Source organism: Nothoprocta perdicaria, unplaced genomic scaffold (assembly GCF_003342845.1).
Source record: "Nothoprocta perdicaria isolate Ctin4 unplaced genomic scaffold, notPer1 scaffold_475, whole genome shotgun sequence".
Classification (NCBI taxonomy): domain Eukaryota; kingdom Metazoa; phylum Chordata; class Aves; order Tinamiformes; family Tinamidae; genus Nothoprocta; species Nothoprocta perdicaria.
In genome coordinates, this window is record NW_020455727.1 from 78,132 (window position 1) to 98,752 (window position 20,621).

At 39.1% G+C, this 20,621-nt stretch overlaps 1 protein-coding gene across 1 annotated transcript in view; it reads right to left on the reverse strand.

Moving 5' to 3' along the window:
* The window catches only part of PLPPR1 (phospholipid phosphatase related 1), a 116,298-nt gene that overhangs the window by 1,586 nt on the left and 94,091 nt on the right, over positions 1-20,621 (reverse strand). The window contains exons 4-7 of the mRNA XM_026047093.1: positions 18,831-18,963; positions 9,732-9,982; positions 2,602-2,778; positions 962-1,093 (exon numbers count right to left, since the gene is read on the reverse strand). Of these exons, the coding sequence (XP_025902878.1) occupies positions 962-1,093; positions 2,602-2,778; positions 9,732-9,982; positions 18,831-18,963 (693 nt within the window). The remainder of the gene's footprint in view (positions 1-961; positions 1,094-2,601; positions 2,779-9,731; positions 9,983-18,830; positions 18,964-20,621) is intronic.

Sequence of the window (20,621 nt, forward strand, 5' to 3'; positions counted from 1 at the left end):
AGAAATAGCATCTAACCCAGAAATGGATATATATATGTGTGTATTTATGTATGTATGTACACATATATACATACATATATGTCTGTATGTACATATATGTATATATTTCATTCTCATTTTCAATCAGTTCATTAAAAGGTTAGATAAAATTTCCTGATGACTTTGCCACACAACACATACTAACAGCAGTGCCAGACCACTGAAAAGATGAGGTAAAATTTAAAGCATAAATAAATTACATCAGGGCATTACAGAGAACTGATAATATAAAGCTTACAGTTCAAACTTGTTCCTCAAAATTCTTGGCAGTTAGCATTCATTTTGTGAGTACTGAGTAAGTTTCTCTTATTCCAATAAATTCCCGAGGAAGTTAATGGTTTATCAGTAATATCCAATGAAATGTTCCCACTGGCCAATTTCTTGCAAACTTGAATTTGTTTAGTTTTTTAGTTTCTCTCTTAGCAACTTTTTAACATTATTAACATTACTAACAATATTAATATATTTTAACATTATTTGTCTTCTTGAAGAAAACTGTAAATAAGAAACTAGTTTATATCTTTTTTTTTTCATTAGTATTTTTTTTTTGTCTGGATTGTAAGTGTTAATATTTATGGAAAGAAATCCCCCGAGTGTATCCRAAGTGCTATTAGGCAGAATTATCTMTACTTTTTTCCAGTTTAATGTTCTTCTAATCAAAAGTTTGTTACCACAGAAGATATGCAGAGGCATAAAATCTTATTGCTTTAGCTTTTAATACATGCAAGGACAGACAGTCCAGTGCAGTGGAGACCATAAGGGATAAATGCAACTGAACAGACTACACTTAATGCAAACTCATTCTGGATTTTGTGTTAGCAACAGCACCAGCCCCCTCTACAGTTCTGCTTACAACTAGTTTTTACTCTGCCAGAAGCAACTGTTTGTTTGGTGATAACCTGGGTGGGTGGATCTACAGTACCTGTGCACTCAGTGTCTCCAGCGGGCTTTCCACTCTGGGAAAAGCCATTAATGGCATTCCTCGTGGGTCTTCAGGCTTCGGTTTGGAAGGAGTTCCATGTATGCCTTTAAAGTTATGCACAACACATATCCCCTATGTAATGCAGGAGAAAAAAAAATCAAAACAGTAAGGTCAGCATGCTCAGACTCAGGAATTACTTGGAATTCCTATAACCTGAAATACCTGTCTCAGGTATTCATTCCCACTTAACAACTCAAAATTGCCTGTTTTTGCAAAGTACAATGCCTTAGGTTTCAGTTCCACTCAYCATCTGGCCGAGGCTGCCACAGTGCAGCCTCTGAGGATCTGAGTACCTGCATCATCCTCTCAGAACCAAGGACTTACCCTTCCCCCGCCGCTGTGCTTTCCATCCAGAAATTCCTTTGAGACCCTGACTATCAATTGCAGGCCATGAAAACAGCACATTCAACGTCTGAGTMCACCTCACATCTCACATCTGGCTCACACTGAGCCCAGTCAACATGCACACAGTGACAATAACGAGGCTAATTCTGCACATCACTGCTTGGGGCTCAGCAACGGAAAGGAAAGGGCACATCTAGGCACTGACTCATCTGCTGCCAGGGCCATTTCCGCAGCCAGCTCCTTKCTGGCTCTTTCCCTGAGCTGCTCTTGGGCTGCAGCCTGGGCAAGCTATGCTGGCAGCTCCCAGCACAGAGCTCCCAGGGGACTTCTTCCACCAAATTGGGTTGTGAGCAGGCTGTCACTGCTGGAAACAGGTGCTGGGGCCATATGAATTGTCCTGACCAGATGCACGGGGTGACTGCCTGTTATATTATATGGACTAGATTTAAACTGCCTGTTCCGCTGGGAATCAGGAAAGCAGTAACAGGCTTATTTAAAGCCAGAGATCCATATCAGGAGATGTCAACATCTATTTATTGAAGAGAAGCATTGGAATAGATTATTTAAGACTGGGATTTTTATTTTTCTATTTTCCTCCAGAAAAGAAGAACAGGGGAAAAAAAAAAAAAAGAAAAAAGAAAGGAAAAAAAAAAGATAAATGGATACAGTGATAGAACAATCTGGTTCTGATAAATCTTTAAAAATTGATTTATGCTGAGTGCAGGGGATTTGGGTAGACTGAGTGACCTCCTGAGGTTTCTCTCAACCTTATTTCCACTATTTCCTATGGATGTTCTGTTTGAATTGCCCTACCAAACCCTTCCAAAGGTAAGGAAGTTGTGTGCATAGTTAAAGAAAGTACTTACTATATTAGTGTAAAGTTCTGCATTAMATTTTGATTAAATGGAGCCAGGCTCTCTGATACATTAATTCAAATCTCTTCTATCTTTAGACCATTTTTCCAGGACAGGCCAAGCAAGAGCACCATAACTACAACAATCTTGAAATACAAGTGAATATATTATTAAGATCACTTGAGCCTTACTAATTAAAATCATGATTCCATATTACGTCTTTCTCTGATGATACATCTCATCTGATGAGGGACCAGTATTAATTTTTAGGAAATGATTCATCAGTTATGATAGGTAAGATAGCAAAAAAAAACCCCAAAAAAGTTCTTTTACCTGAGGTACTTTTTAAAGAACAGAATGGGGAAGGAGTGATGATCTTACCAGAAACAGAGCTACTGCACTCCCCAGGATGAAGCCTGCGATCACGTCCGAGCAGTGGTTTCGATACTCGGAAACTCGATTGAGGCCGGTGAGGAATGCAGCACACAGGGTACCCAAACACAAAACAGGTTTGGCTAGCCTGCTGCTCTTTGTTTTTATTGTGCTTGTGATGTACATCTGAAACACAGGAGAAGACACAAATGAAACGATGTTCTGCCAAAAATTAAGCTTTTTTCCACCCAGACATATGCTATGTCAGAATGAAATGAAATACGTGGTTCACTGAAAAGCATTGAGAAATAAGAGGTTTAAGTTAAGTCACAGAATGTTTTTAAGAGAACCAAATAGCTACTAAAAAGCAATTATTTCAGGATGTCCTGTGCCCAGTGAACTGCAGTTATACAGTAGAGTTTCTGATTTAATATGGAGAGGTTCAGATCCCTTGACTTCTTAAATTGTACAAATGCTTGCTCATATGCCAGGAAACATGTACATGACTAGATTCATGACTGAATGTGATGCAAAATGAGTCAAGAATTTAAATTCAATTTTTATATATTCAATTCTGGGATGAACACACCCAGTGYTTTGTATCCATGAAATCTAAAAAAACAGATTCTCAACATTAAGAGAAATAAYTACAGACATTTTTTTTTCTGCAAGGTGAAAGAAAAAACAGAATATGAGAAGGATTTATTTTAAACAATACTTCTTGTGAAAAGGTAATTACTAAGCAAAACTTTCATTGCACTCAGAGACTCATTGCTTAATATACATCACCTTTTTTTTTTTAATTTTAAATGCTTTGACAAAAAGGGTAAAACATGTGAGGCAAAATTAGCAGCCAGTCATTAATTCCAGAGTGACAGAATGAGAGTAATATAAGACAAATAAAGACTAATGGCAAAGAAATACAGTAAAATCCTTCTTGGCAAGGAAAGATGGACACCTGCATGAACTAAAAAGCTTTGGTAAGCAAAACAAATGCATCTTACTATTCAAATTCTTTTTTTGCCAAAAAAAAAAAAAAAAGCCTCCAGCATGCACAGAGATGACATACTCCTTCCAAACATGAAACAGAATCAGATTGACTCATTTGGACTCACTAAATATTTACTATTTACTTGGTAAATGAACGTGAATCACATAGTATATATCTGAGCCTGTTCTGCTGCTGAATTAAAGCACTGAAAGACACGGAAACAACTCTTTCATTTTTTTTGACATCAAGTGATTCCGCTTTAGTCATAAAGAAAAAAATATATACTGCTGTTGATATACATATAAAGAAATTCATCAAAGCTGGTAATCTTTCCATTCTTTGCCCTTTTTTTTTTTTAGTGATTAAAAGTCAAAAGACAGTTCTCGTAGTCGTCTAAACAAAAGGCTCCTATGCACACTTCTCATGCCAATTCCAGCTGCAATCCCACCAGTGTAGGGAACCCTGAAAGGATCATCCGGAGGTCACAAATCTCACCAGCCCTGCGAGCATTTCATTTCCAGGAGAGGGCATGGTCCCAGAAGATGCTGAGATGGAGACCTGAATGTCTCATTCTTTCCTTGTCACCCCAACAGCCAAGAGTARGGTGCAGGCTCATGCTACCAGTCTTGGCTATAACCCCTTGGTTGGGGTGAGGCTGCCTCTAGATTTCCCTTAGGCAAAGATGCTCCTAAGGGTTTGCTTGGCCCTTACGTTCGTCACCATCATCATSGAATGACTTTCTGATGTGGGTTCTGAATCCTCTAATGAGTGCAGAAAAGCACACTCAGTAGCCCATGAGCTAACTGGCAACCAGGGCCAGTAACCAGTTACTTATGGTATTTTATAATTTATGTCCTGGTCTTCATGAGCCATGTATACAAATATCCATGTGGGCTGCATGATAAACATGTTTTTCAGATACAGGCAAAAATGATGTCCTTTCTCAAGGACACTGTCCATTGCCTCATATGTATTCTTCTATTTTTCTGTCTTGCACAAAGCATTTTGTTTCACTCCAGCTTTTTCACTGTCTTTATTCTTTACCCTTTTCCCTGGCTGTACCCGCAAACAGGCTGCTGTCTATCTTAGGAACTACTGCAATATGTAATTCTGGAAGAAGAAAGGAATCCTCCCTTCTTCTAGCAGGAACTTCCTGGAAGAGAAAGGGAGCAGCTGGAGAAGCTGTGCAGGGAAGGCAGTTCCTCTACCCAGGCAAAATTACACTTTCACCTGCCAGGCAACTGCTGTGATAAGCTGAATGACAGCTGTGTTTGGCCCATGTGACTGAGAATATGAGCTTAATGAGAAACACCTTCATCAGAAGCACAGCACTTCTGTTTTGATCTGTGATTTTTTTTTTCAAGATTACAAAATAACTAGAGTTGGAAGGTTTTGTTTTGAGGGAGAAGCACCCCAAGCAGCTCCCACCTAACAAGTTCATTTTAAGATAAGAAACAATAGGGAATGAAGCACTGTAACTGAGGAGCTGTTATCTGTCATCTACGGGAAATACGAATTGTTTATTTTAAAAAAAAAAAAAGGTCTTTGCCTAGGGAAACAAACCTTTCTACCCTCAAAAGTGCTGCTGAGCATATCACTGTAAGGCAAATTCAGTTTATGTATTGGAAAATTATGGTTTATACTAGCACACGGAATAAGGCTAAGCTGTTCCAGCGTTTCCCACTCTCTGTGCAGCAAATAATCCTACTGCAGCACATGCCTTGGAAAAAGAGTGGGTGACCGAGCACTAGGCGGCAATCTTTCCTYGCTTTTCCCTGGTAGGTTGAGCTGCACCTGACTATCGTGAAAGTCGCTTTAAGGTTCTTCTACGGAAACAATAGGAAATAATACCATAGACGTGAAGTGCCATTTCATGAATAATTACCGCCCATCTTTCACTGTATGTATCTCCTCTAGGAGAAGTGAATTTAATCGAGCAATAGGGAGCCAGGTTGTTTTCCTATTCCTCACCAATCACTACTGCAGTTTACAACAACCAAGGGAAAATAATAAGCTCTTTAAAGCTACAACACAGTCCTGCTGAGACAGCAGCAAATCCTAGCTAGGGAGAACAACACATTCATGCCTGTTTTCTTAAAGGTATGAGAAAAAATTGCATGTTCAGTATGCCCACGAGAGACCTCTCCTTATTACAAACGAATTGTGACCAATTTGTTAGAAGTTTCATGCGTATTGGCAGGAAAATGTAAACTTGTAGTAAAGAGGGTGTTTGCAGCGATGAGAACAGTAATTAACCATGTGAACAGATTGCCAAGGGGAAGTGATAGATTCTCCATCACTAGGAGGTTTTAAAACGAGACAGACTGTTTTCCCAGAAGACGTGCCCTAGCTCATCTATAAATTACAAACTGCAGTCAGAAATGTCTGGGTGAGAGTCTCTATTCTGGTTAGACTTGCTGATCACTGCATTTTGATCTTTATTGCCTTAGTCCCTAAAGTCAAGGTTTTTCTAAAAATTCTCACGTCTTTCCCCCTTCACTTAAAAGCCATGTTTAAGAGCCCACTGTGTCAGTGAAAAGCATGTATTTTTGACTTCCTACATCCTGCACATGTTTCTGAATATTTCCTACAATATTATTTTTGGGCTAAATTTGTTTGCAAAAGTGTGTCAAAAAGAGCTATTTGATGTGTTGAAGAGGAGAAGGAAGTGAATATAAAAAGATATGAGAAAAAAAAGAATAAATCAAGCATGAAAATAAATTAGGTATGATTTAATTATACATTATTCAGTTTCTTTAYTCTGCTCTTATCAATACACTCAAGCAGTGTATTTAGTGATATGTGTGATATCCAGCAATTGTGTTGCATAAAAAAAGATATCTCACCTTTTTATAAGGCACAAAAGCATTTATAGTCTGGAAAGCTTTGGTTTCTAAGTTTAAAATAGATATTATATATATTTATGTGTAATATATATATCATATATTTATATATATTTACATATATTTATAATTTGTGCTATATAATGGTAAAGATGGTAGAATGAAAGAACTCCTTCTCCCTGAGAGGGAGGTTTGTGATAGTTCATTCTTCTTGGAGAGTTCACAATTTCAGAGCACCAACAGAAAATCACGTGTCTTACAAGTTTTACAGATCGTCTTTTCCAATACTGTTGGCGTTTCTGCAGTAATAGAGAAAAAGACCCATTGAAAATAATCTTTGTTGTAGAATATGATGCAGTCTCCTAGATACGCAGTGCAGAAGCCTAAGTGCCATGGCCTTGAACTTAATTGATTGCCCAGTAGATGTTAATGCAGAAAACAGGGGGAATGCAGGTGGGGTCACAGTGACCGGGGCTGCAGAAGGGATTTGCTACAGTGTTATGTGCCAGTTAGAATTTCCCAAATGTTGAAAGTTTAATGTCCAAATATATTGTATTCTTCTAATTTCATTAATAAGCAACCCAGGTGTAAATAAGAGCCAGGTCATGGTCCACTGCAATGTGGCAGAGCCTTCTAGCCAGATGGAGGTGACAGAAAGCATTAGCTCTGGGTGCTGCTAGGCAAGAAGTCATCTGAGAAAGCCTAAATATGTTATCAAACTGATGACTAAAGTGACTATTTGTAGCTTTAAAACACAGAAACCCTATTATGACCCTGAATAAGTTCTTTGGGCTTTGGCTATATTGTTTTCATTCCATATGGCTTTATCTTCTAGGGGAGTTGTTTGTTTTTGCTACAAATACTAGTAACTTCAGAAATATTTCTCTAGTATCATTTCCCCAAGGAAAAATTATCTAGAAGCACATGCTTCTAACTGTAAATTTTTGCATGCTAGGTAAACAGGGACTGACATCTTTTCCCAACTTATCACTCGGGGGATTAATAAAATATCATTAGTTATCATTCTAGTACTGTTAGAAATATGGAAGACAGGGCTTCTTATTTTTGCCTTCCCCTGAGTTAGGCATACAAAATTTACAGATCTTAGCATGAAGAGATCACCAAAGAGATACTTGTGGTGCTGCACAGCTTCTTTGGCAAGCAAAAGGAAGAAGCTTAGTTGACTGAACATAAAATCCAGATTTAAAACAAACAAACAAACAAAAACAATACACACAATGCCAAATCAGTCACAGTGGGAATACCATCTCTAGCTGAGCTAATGAAGAAATCAGTAAATAGATATTTGCAATGGATACTCCAGTGGCTGAGACTCCCAAACCCCAACAGTAGATCGAATGATGAAAGATGGTGTCTATGCTGATTTCCTTCTCCTGTCTCYTCATGTTATACCCTTTACATTTTTCCTGCTATGTGCCAAGAAACATTTGACTTTATACAAGCACAGTTAATACTAACCAAAACCCCTGTTTTTTACACCTTACAACTCCTCCTAGTATATATATTATATATATAGGATCAGCAAAATATTTCCCAAAGAACTGTACACAGAAAAATTATAAAGCAAAGTTGGACCTGAGCAGACTAAGACTTGATTTCCTGTATTATGTCMATGTCAATCCTGCTGGAAGCTAGAGGAAAGAGCAATGATAGCCCCTTTAGTCCTAGACAGTGGAATGGAAAAGACCCTGATGGTCACCCAAATGGCCTGGAATGCATAAAATCTGTGGTATAAAACAGTCCTGTCTTAACCCTTGAAAATCAGATGCATCTCCCTACCATTTTTACATCTGCAGCAAATGTTTGGGAGGAATTCCAGCTCTGTGGGACAGTGGCTTGTCCCTGTGTTTACTCCCCTCCAACAAGGTGGAGTGAGGATATGAGTACCTTGAAAGACAAGGGCTCAGAAATGCTGAACAGTGGGGAATTCGTTTCAAGAAAAGAAGACCAATATTTCCTTGCGATCCTAGCAATTCAGAGATTCAGTTGTGCAGAGAAATATTGTATTCGGAGTCATCAGTGGAACCTGGGCAGAAGTAGGTGGAAGGATGCTACTAATGCCAAYGCTGCAAAGATACGGCAAAACAAGGACCAAGCTGGATCTTGGAGCAGCTGTTTATGATTTCATGATGATACGAACAACTGAAAACAATATTCATTTTTCAGGGAGCTGATTTTCACATGTGGGTTTTTATTGATTGGAGATAATGTCCACAAAATTTTTGCAAATAATTTCCAAYACCCTGATTAAAGGACTTAACAATTTACATCTCAGCCATAATTTACAGAAAATTAAATGCCAATTCTATGGTAAATAAAACAGCAGTAGCATGGCATTTCTGTTTCATAGTAATTATATGGAGTTTTATTCACCCACTAYCAAAGTCAGTGTAAAATATGCAGAAAATTAAAGAAGGAGCCTTTATTAAGTTTAAAGAAAAACTCAAATGCTGATGACTTATAACTAGACTTTGTCACTCTCTTGTTTCAGGCTTTTGGGGGAAGAATACCTTGTCAACCTGCAGTCAAATCAGAACTTGCATTTTAATAGCAACATCACCAAGGTCTTTTAAGTGACCTAGGTCAGCACGCTCTTGTGAGCAGATTCTTGGGTCACTTTCCAAATCACCACATGAACTTTAGCCAGAAAACAAAGCAGGGCAGCCAKCAAGTTTCAAGAGATTTTTAAAGAGAGATTTTTTTTTTCCTGATCAGGATTTCCTATTTCCTATATTCCTATCAGGATTGCAGTATTGCCTTTCTCAAGCTGTCATCTGGGAATACATTTCTCACTATAGAATGTCACATTCACCATATTTGGAGTGACTTTTATTCAAACCTTTGCATTTTATGTGCTCAGGTATCCATGGATAGTGAACAACAAGAGAAAGATCCGGCAGCCATGTGAGCATCAGCTTCATGGTAATGTTGTGGGTACAGGAGAATGAAGGGGAAAAGGTTACTTGTCTACACCAAGGCCCAAGAGAAAACAAGTAAAAAATACAAGATCTCATTCCTCCATATCACACGATGAGCCCAAAGGAATACAAATTGTATTTATTTAGACTGGGACTGATAAAACAGAGAGAAAAGGTGATTTCCTCCCATGGATAAACAACAGAGAAAGAAACTACATACAGAACAATCTTCTCTTTCTTCAAAAACATACAAACAAACAAACAAACAAACAACGAAAACAACAAAACCACCACCAACAAAAAATCCCCACCAAGATGCAGAGAAAAAAACTCTTGTACAAGCTAGCAATCATCACGGGTACTCACCGTGGCATACAAAGCTGAGTAGATGCTCAGAGCAGCATGTTTGGATGGGAAGGATCTTCTTGCCTTCTCAATCACGTCCACATCCCCGGTGCAGATGTTCCCGTTGTTTATGAACTGGTGATGCGTGCGGCAATCGTTCCCCGTGTAGTTGGGCTTACAGACGGTCAGGAAGTAAGGAGCCAAGTTCCCSGTCACAACCTGGCCAGCGTTTACAAATATGTCAGTGGCAAAAAGTCCGAATGCAAAAACTCCTGCAAGGAAAGGTAAAAAGTAGTTATTACTCAAAGATGGTTAAAATAATCTTGGCCCTTGAAAGAAAAGGAAATAATGAGAGGCAAGGAAGAAAACCCTGCAGTAATTGTACAGAAAAGTTCTCTACCAAGATCAGAGTTCTGCTTCAAAGGCCTCATATAGAAGAGGTCATGGGTAACTCTAAGAGATGCTTAACTGAGCAACTTGAGAAGGACTTAAAATCAGKTTGAAAATGTTAGACATGTGCCTAAGTTCTTTTATGACGCAAGTTCTGGCAACAATTGTGAGAGTTACTGATTTCACTGAAAACTCAGCAGGTCTATGTCTGCACAGTTTACTACACAAAAGGCTCAGAACCAGTGAGGTTTCCTGTACACAAATTATTAAAAATATTTATGYTTTTTTTAACCAGATATGGGTTAAAAAACAGTCAGAGCAAGGACTCTGAGCTACAAAGAAGTAGTGGAAGAGCTGTACAATGCTTACACACCGTACTGTCTTAAGAATGRCTAGCTGGTGTCGAACATCTTACAGATTTTGCCTGTCTATTCTGATGTGGAAAAAATAAGATCCTGATTTGGCAATGTTGGCCAGTTTCCTTGGGCCATATCCTAATGCTTTGCAGCAGAAAATGCTTCCCACACAGCTGCAGTTCAGCTTGTGGTGGTGGTATTACATATCTTCAAATGCTGCAAGAGGACACATGCACTTTAACCAAGAGGCATATCTAGGGTCGTGCAATGCCCTTGCTCAATCTTGTAGCTGCCACATCCTCCACTGACTCCCATGTGAGTGTTACAAATATCTGAATAAATGTACACAAGGATCTTTRGTTATGTATGCTGCTCATACACTGAAGGAACAGAACAGCAGGTCTGCAAGAGCCAAACTCCCAAAAAAGTAGATCAGCTCCCCTCTCTCCCTACCCAATCTCTAAGCAGATTGAAGTAACACAAAAATTTAGGATAAATAAATACTTTTATTATGGTCTGCAAATATTAGGATCATATATTTTTTGCCTTTCCCTCCCTATAGCTCTATAGATTAAAGTCATTCAAATTATAAAATAGCTAAGATTGACATGTATTTAAGTGAAGWCAAGAGCTGAAGCTCCAGGGAAAACGGCTAATTTTAGGAGGACTGTGACAAAATCCTGAGTGCTGGCAACAACATGGTTGTAATTTCATTGCTTATTAGTACTGTGTTAAAAAGAAAGTCAYATGGAAAAAGACTCTTATGGTCTGAGAAAGAAAGATACCAGGGATTCAGCAATATAATGCAATGGGAAATGTTTTGCATCAGTATAAATACTTCTGTGTTGGAAGGAAGAAGCAGTGCCACAGTGAAGGTGTGAAGGTGATCTTGGGGATGAGTTTATTACCAAAGCTCCAGGCCACAAGGTAGAGCCCCCAGAGAATGGTTAAAGAATATCCACCTGCTGTCTATTCACCTGCTCTGTGACCACACTAATAAAAAGCTGGCCATGGCCAAGGCAGGAGATTAGAGAACACGCCTCACTTGGGATCACACTGGCTCCCCAGGGAGATGAACTCCAGGGATGAACACTGCTTCATAAACTCCCTTTGGAGATGGTTGTTAAAAAACATCAGCAAAGCTTGCTTTAGATAGCACCTTCTTGATGTTTTGTGCAAATGACAGTGACGATTATTACCCTACTCTCTACAATACACCAGGGAAATCTAAAAATGAAATGCTGAGGTAAGCCCCRTGGTTTTTCATGCATAAGCCAATGCATGTCAAGAATCACAGCAATTCAGAAAAATCTCATGGATTTCGAAACGTTAGTTCAAACTCCAAATACTGCATGGCTGCAAAGATGTTTCAAATTACTTTCTCTATACAAAAAAAAAAAAAAAAAAAAAAAAAAGGAAATGTCAACAACTGCATTGGCTTAGTGTTWAGTAGCACCAAAAGTGCTGGTCCAGACTCATCTCTCGAGGACTGCAGTCCCCTTGCTACAGCAGAACAAGCTATGCTGTAAATACTTATCACGCTTTCAGTTGTGATACATATTGATCCATGTAATCCCCTCCTGCAGCTCTGCCAAATTGTGCCTTATGAAAATCCTGGCTGTATGAAGCAACAAATTCAGCCAGCAAGAATTTAACCCTTCCTGATGGTACTGATCATATACCAGGTACTCTCAGGAGACCTTCAGGTTGGGCCAACTGTTACTAACTGAAAAGGTTGTAACACCAGCGAGACGGGCACTAATGGCAARTCCCCAGAAGGTTTTTACACCTTAAGAATGCACCTGCTCAGTGGGCTTGTTCAATGGCCTGCATCAGCTACACTGACTAGAGCACATGAATGCAGTGACATTGTTGTTAGGATTTTAGAGGTAGGCAAATCACAGCCAAAAGGCATCTCTGACGGGTAAGTAGCTCTAGCTTTTCAGGGTTATACAGCTGAAGTCTGCGATAAAATGCCACAGAGAGAGGGCAGGAGCCTGTGTACCTCTCACAGTCTTGGATGTTTGGGTTTAACAAGAGGTAATTTCCTCCTGCTAAGCAGCAGTCCTTACTGCAGCTCTGTAACTCTGGCCAAGAAACCTGGGGAATTAGGCTTAGTCCAGAAGGCATCATTTGCTGAGAGAAGATATTAATAATGCATTCTACAAGGGTAAAAATCCCTGCAAAATGCAGCCTGTACAGTTGTTAACTAGCAGAGAGGAGGTATAGGGGTTCATTTCATTTATACAAGGCATCTAACACACACACAACTAGTGCAGCTGCACAGAGAAACCTTTAACAAGCAGCAGAAGTTTAAATCTTCCCAGCTCCAACTCACTGAAATCAATATTTTCCTTGGAAGAAGAATATAGCTCTGTAGCAGTTTCAACTCTCAACGCTTCAACTTGTCTGGTTGTACCTACTGTAGATCATAGCCAATCCTCCAAGCAATAGCCCAAAACTCATGGGTTATTGCTGAGATGCAGCTCCAAAGGTCGTTATGGTCCTGGGTTCCCTGTGTTGMCACCTCCAGCTATGCCTGTTGTTTACCCTGATATAAACAACTGTCCTGTAGAACAGTCCAGCTTCACCTCTCTCACTGKAGCTTTAGTATCATGCTATTTCCTCCCTACAGTTTTTGCTCAAGCTTTCCCTGCACTGAATCTCTCTGACATCAGTGACTGCAGCTGTCTGTTGACTCCATGGAAATCCTCATTAGTACAGGCATTTAAAATGACACCTATTTGAAATAAAAAGAAACAAACAAAAAATCCCAGAAGCTGTAGAATAACTGAATAAAAGATATTGGGAAGACAGAACTGAGAAATCATGTAGCAGAAAGAAAAATGAAGAGGTAGAAGTCTTTATTGAAGAAAAAGACATGAAATCCTTAAGTGACATGAAAAAGGAAAAAAGAACTGCAGACTCATGAAATACAAGGAGCTGTCTTCCAGGTCAGTTTCCCAGTCTTGGAAGTTTATTCAGCTACTCCTCTATTTCCCAGCGTCCAGTGAATTGTCTGAATTTGTCATACTCACCTTACTTAAAAGCTTATCTATTACATATGCAGATGTGCGCAAACACACACACCCCATGCTCTTTAATAACAATTAAAATTCAAATGCAGGGAGTCTTCAAGACTCTTGGTTCTACAGAAATGCTGATCCTCAGACCATACTTGAAGGTTTTGCTCTAATGGTCCTTATGTGCAGCCAATTAAACCACTATAGCATCATGCCCTGAGCTCTGCTAAAGAACCCTTCATCACTGGACTTTAAAGAGTGTAATTAAATGAAATCTCTATTGTTATATCATTTTGAAGCTAAAGAAAGAGAGGGGCACAGGGACATTTATCAGACGTTGCAGAGACACCAGTACCAGGCTCTACTGCTAGCTTCTTCCARGCACACATAACCTGATTCCATCCATGACTGGAATCAGAACCAATTGTGTAGGTCTGTAAAGATCTTGCATTGCAAATGGCTCCAGCGATCTGTCAGTTCTTGTGCCTGCTTCACCAGTGAGCATCCTGCCTGGATAATGTCCTTTCTCTGTGTCAGAAGAGGCATTGTCTGATTATACAATAATAAATTTGGGTACAAGTGCAAAACAACACTGGAGTGCTAAGACCATGAACCAGATTTCTTCTTTTATGCTTCTTTTTCTATTAATTTTCATTTAGGCAACAGTCAGCTAAGAGCCTGGCACAAAAGGGAGTGATAAAGTTTGCTCGGTCCCACAAACAATGATCTATTTCACTTGTAAGAAGCGATACCTTGGGAGCAGCTGCAGCAGTTCAATTTAGAGGCCGCACACCCCTATTCAACCATGAGTCCTTTTGAAAGACGGCCTGTTAATAACAGACACACACTACTTCACAGTGAACTRCAGATCCAAGGCAGACAGAATGATAAGGCTGGGCCAAATACATCCTGAAGCTGCCTACAGAACTGACATCAGAGTTCTTTATCTATCTGCCTTATTTCAATACACCCAATGTGTGTATAAATCTTGTAAAGCATTATTTGCTGAAATAAAGCCTTAATTTGTTTAAACAATACCTTGATTTCATTAGTTAGCTGCCCACTGCCATGCTTTAAATTAAGCAGTCAGTGGAATTTGATTTATTAATTGCAAATTATGCAACTGCAAAGTAAAGGTCATTGGCAAAAAATAATGTGGTATCTTGCATTTCTAAATATCTGAACTGGAGAGACGCTACTTGTGTGTTATCAGGGTTCTGCAGGTATACAACTTAATCACATGGGTCACCTAATCACCTAATATATTGAAAAACAACAACAATGTACACTCCAGTTAGCCTGCCAGACTGAACCAGTGAGATTTGAATTGATGATCCAGGGGGGACTAGAGCAGCTGTATATAAACAGTTTAACTAATTCCTTGATGGAGTCTATTTGCTAAATAAGCCTAAATAAATTTAGAGCCTCTATTTGCAATACTAATGGTGAAATAGAATAGGGAGATAAACGCAAAATGGTAAGAGGTTAATGTGGGTACAAAAGGGGAAACTGGCAGAAATAATAGTGAATAAAAATGCAAAAAAGCTATGTGCACACAAGTGGGCAGATATGGAGAAGAGGCAAAGACCCAAGAAAAAATCAGTCACTCTTACTCCCTGGTTTCTTAAAGATTGAGTACATAAACTGTGAATTTTGATATAAAAGATTTGCAGTTCAACTACTGTGAAGAATAGGGGGTAGAAGGAGAAGAGATGATGTGACTGGAGAATTGCAGTGCAGCCCCAGTTTTACACAGAGATGAAAGATGCACCAAAGCAATCACACACCATTTGTTTGACCTGTAAAACTTCACAATAAATATCTCTGGAAAAGTTAAGAAAGAAATAGGAAAATGGGGTAACTTACAACAGATAACAAAGCCTAATGTTTCCAGGCTAAGGTGTTTTTTCTTCACTGATAAAATAATTGGTTTTCTAACATGGGAATCATAGCAGATCCCGCCTCTCTGTGCAGTAAAGGATGTGATACCCCCTAATGAGCCAAGTTGAAAGGCAGCACTCTACCTCAAATAGAGCTGTCTAACACAGTGTAGAACCCATACCTGGGCAAGGAAGAAAGAATAAATTTTGGATTTATTTCTGTGGCCCAAGAACCAGGTAGGAATCTAAGAAAAAGACCCACCTTAAAAAAAACTCATTAAACTGAGGAGGAGAGAACCTTTAAAGATTGCTTAGATTGCTGTTGCAGGATGAGGAAAATAAAGAGATTTTAAGCAGGGTCAAGCTAAGAAAACAAGTTAAAAGAACCATTGTAAACATCCGAGGAAAGTTTTGTGGGGGTGCAAGGTTGCTTAATTGTTTGCATTGGTATTAGAGTGCAAAAACATGCCTTGGTGTGTAAGCAAGGAAGAAGATTCAAGTGTAGCTAACAATCCTAAGGAGACTGTATGCCAATGATGTTTACTCTTCACATTAAAGAGAGATAATTTTGAATTTCTCTTTTTCAATTCTCTTTCCTTACAAAGTCTGAGTGAAGATTCTGTGAAATAGCTATAGTTTTCTGTCTGATGTAGGTAAAGCACAGTTAGGTTACTGCTTTTAAAACATTGGTTTTTTATTTTTCCTGCTATCTCTGGTTACCGTCATGGATGGGCAAGAAGCACCTCTGCCTTTCTAAGTTTGGAGAAAAGAGACSTCAAAGGCATTCTATCATGTACCTTCATCTCCTTGTGATTATCCAAACACCAACTGTGATCACTGATGAGATAAAGCAATATTCCAGGGAGTTAAATCCCTACTCCTTTAATGAACTCTCTGAAGACTCTTGCTCACATGTCTAGATAAAAGAGATTATTAGAAGTGAACACTGCAAGTAACTGTAACCAAGGCTAGACTGGCAGGAATCTTCTGGGCAAGAAATCAGACTGCRTCCTAGGGTTTTCTGGGTGATAAACTGCTTAATTAATTCTGTAAGTTACAGCCCTCATGTTTAGTAAGGGTAGATACTGGCATATGAATGCACATATGAACAACTTAGTAGCTTCTGCAGAGCCAAGCATCCAGTTATCTTCTGGGTTTTTGAAACAAGCAACTGTGTGAAGGTAATACCCCTAATCAGCTACAGATGGGTCAGGATCAGTCAGGGTTAAGACTTCCATATRCATTTGCAATTTCAATGAAAAAAGTACAATTATATTTAATTCTTTTTATTAATTATATCATCCACTTTTCAATAAACTGTCTCACTTTACTGTACAAGGTAAGGGGAGAAGGTTTCTGGCACAAAAAAAGCAAAAAAAATCAGTGTAGCTAAACTGACATTTTAAGCCACTTCTAATAAGGTTAACTTCCTTTCTCTCTGGAAGACAAATAAAGCTATAGAGACAAAATTGATTTCTCTAGCAAGGTTCATATTTTGCTACCCTCTGAGGGTCTACTATTGCCCCCTCTTCCTCTATTTCAAGCAATAGCATGAAATTTTAAGAATAAAGCTAATTAAAATAGAAACAGCATAGAAAGAGATAACTATAAGAAAAAATATACAGCAAGTGCTTAGCCTCCCGGGTCTAAGCTCTTTTAGTGCTGACCCTGCAGGCAGAAGTATTTGATTAGGACTTTGCAACATGCTGAATGWGCTCGAACAGCCAAAAAGCCCTGAGTGGCCAAGTGGATTCTGGTGCCCTGCTTCCCTCTTAATAGCAGTTTACTATCCATCAATATATCCTAGAGGTTATGTGAAGTTCAAGGGTATTTCATTTTTAATTATGTTTCAGTGTCTTTTATTTTTACTAGCAACACACAGGCCAGGTTTGAGTAATGGACCATGGGTGGCTTGTCTTCGTTCCTGGAGCAGGGGAGGGTAAAATGCTATTTTACTTCATTGTGTCATGCAGAATCCAGGAATAATCCCTGTATGCCCCACAGGGAGCATGCAGCTGCCTCTTTTGTAGGGCTTATCCCCACTGTTTGCTTATTCTTCCTCCCCTTTGGTGTTCTCGGTGCTCCCTCTATGGGAGATAGGAAGAAGAAAAAAAGACTGTGCCTGTTCCTTCCCTGCAGGATAAATCTGCTGGAAATGAGAAACTTCATGRCAGGTGGGGTGTTTTCAAACCCCATGATCTGTGCAAAGCTTCCTGCTTGCAAGCAGGACCACACTCCATAGAAGAAATATGATCCTCAGTGTTCTCAGACCAGCCTTTTCTTTTCCAGGTAAAAATCATGAATTCAGCAGTGACAGGGAAGAGAAGATTCAGCAATTTGCAGCATTTCACTCAGAAGTTTCTTTTACCAGAGACTGTGAGTTGAGGCACAGCTCTGTGATGGGCAGCAAAGAAGTATGCTCCAAGTCTAAAAGTGAACAGCGAAGGAGGTACCACGACTCCCTGTGAATAAAAGATCTTCCTTSTCAGTGGGAAACAACTTACAACTCATGCCAGCAGCAGGGCAATCTACTTAACCCCAAGCACCAGCTCAAGCCCTCTCAAGAATGAGTGCGAAGGAATGAAGTCAGAGACACTTTCATGATCTCTTCAGAGCTGCTGTCTCCTCACCCTGGTACTAGAGGCAAGCAGTAAATGAGCAAACACTGCTCCTTGTTTCTAAACACCCAGATAGGAGGTCTGGCCAGCTTTAAAAGGCTGCGAATTGGGAAGTCTTGATGGAACAACCACATGCTCTGTTGGTGCCACGCAAGTAATGCAAGCTGCAATGCTGATCCTCTTCCCACTGTGAAAGAGTCATGAGATGATGCCTCAGCGAGATCTCATAGGCATTTTTCCATTAAAAAAGCTTGGCAAAAAAGGTGCAGCTCTTTGTAAGAATCATACACATCAACCTCCAAACAACTCAGWATGTCTTCAGTAGTTCCTCAGCGATTAACCCAATAAAATTCCAAAGAACAACAACAGCTACAACAACAAAACAATTAGAATAAAAATAAGAAGTTAATTTCATGGTGAGCTCAGGCTTTTTTTACACAACACTATGATGAATATTACCTACTGGTATTCTAGATCTTGAAATTAGTATTGAAAAGAAAAATGCCAAAGAGATGGACTGCTGAGTACAGGTTTGCAAGTAAAAAGTGTAGCTTATGCGGAATAGCAGTGATGGAATTATTCATATAAGAATTTGRTCAGCATAACTTTTCTTCAAGAGTCCAGAAGAAGCATGAAGCTCAGCAGAATAAGATATAAATGAGCTCCCCACAGCATGATATGGCACATTTCAAACATTACCTTGAAAATCCCAAGGGGGACTATCCCTCTAAGATGGAAGACGCCTGCAAAGATTTCACAGCTTAATTAATTTTGTGCTGCAGATCTTTATGATCTTTTGTTCTGTTTTTGTGCAAACAGGGACCAAAGTCATTGTGCTTAAGGATATACTTACCTATAAAACGTATTATTCTTCGAAGCAGTGGGTTCAGGTAACAGCACTCTCCAGTCAAAATAGTTTTCTCTTGAATAATTAGACTTTCTCGGGTTGACTTTATGAAATACATGGATATTTCGCCAATAAAAATCTATCAGGAAAGAAGAAGAAGGTTAAAAACAKCATGAACAAACATTAAAACTTTGACGTCTGATTCCAGCCCAAAGAAACTACTACACACCTATGTGATTCTAGGACACTGGATTTCCACAGTGAAGCTGCACTTACTCATTTGGGATGTAGCAATATAGACCAGGCTCACAGCCAAGAAGAGAGTCTGTCATTATCACACTCAGTTGCAAGCCAAAGCAAACGCTCTCACACTAACTCCTGGGATATGGAGAAGAAGCTTTATTATTACTGTGGCACACACTAGCTTCTGYTTTTACTGCTATTATACCGAATTTGTCATGTTAGGCTTTTCGTATTTGAAATTTGCTGCTAGAATATAGATTACAAATGGTAGGTTTCTGTATACACAAGAAAGTGGAAAGTAGTCCCGAAGACATCCACCCCAATCAGCAAGCCTCAGAAATACCAGCGACAGATCATCTTTAAAGACAAATGTTTCAGGTTGCTGTCATGTCTCCTTGAACCTACTGTCTACTGAGGCTCTCAACAAGGCTAGGGAGCTCCAGATAACTTTGAAATTTAGTTGAAATATGTGTACAGTGGAAATTGGTCTGAAGATGAAAAGCTTTTCTGAAGCAAAATCAAAATTTTGAAGGCCAAAATTTGAAAGGCCAYATCTATACCAGAAAAGCAAAAAGTGGAAGAGTATGGGCCCAGCAATGTTAGACAGCCATCCTTATCATTACATTGCTAGTTTGGTCCCCCACATACATTGGCCTGGTGACTRTAGTCTCTTGGGAAATGCTTGGGACAATGCCCAAAGAGAAGGTTGGACCAAGCCACTGTTCTTTCATCTGAAAGAGCCTAGCCAATGAGCCATGTAAGCTAGTCTGAGGGCCAGAGATGGTTCCTGGTTCCAGAGATGGTTCCAGTTTATTTACTAAGAAATGACCTGTTATGTTTATTAGAACACTGACATGTAGGAATCCAGAGATGGTTTCATCTTGATGTTATCTGTATTTATGTACTAAATTTTTCTAATGAGGACATTTATTCTTTCTGTTCAGTATGATAAATRTTTCTCATATGAATAGGATCAGGATTTCCAAAGCACTCAGAATTAGTTTAACTCTATTGCACAAAAGTCAGATATGTGCCCTAAGTAAAGCCAGAGAGGATTTGATCACAGGCAGTGATGGCCATTGTGAGCAGGCACTTCAAAAATCCCATCTGTTATGTTTTGTCAGTATGTTTCAGAGAGGGAGACTGTGTATTTTAGAAAGATAGAGTATGAAATGCAATTCTATTGAAAAAGAAGCCATCCTGAAGTGGAAGACATAAGCTYTTAAAATGAGAATGTTCAAAAGAATTCATTTAACTGTATTATTATAAGACATGCAAGAAGAATTCATAYCATTAAGGAAGGGCCAAAGAAAAACGAAAGTGTGTGCGTACACACATGCATGCACTCTCACAACTATATAGAGTTAGTATAAATACCAAATAAATATTCCTAGCTGCCACGTATCAAGGGCAACACTTTATTCTTATTAAGCCAGATAAGCACCCTTATTGATTATTGGCATTCAAGCCAAGTTGTTCAACCTCTTTATAATTCTAGCCACTGATGGCCAGAGCTGCAGAGTTGTAAAATGTATGTCRATAATGGCATCTGGT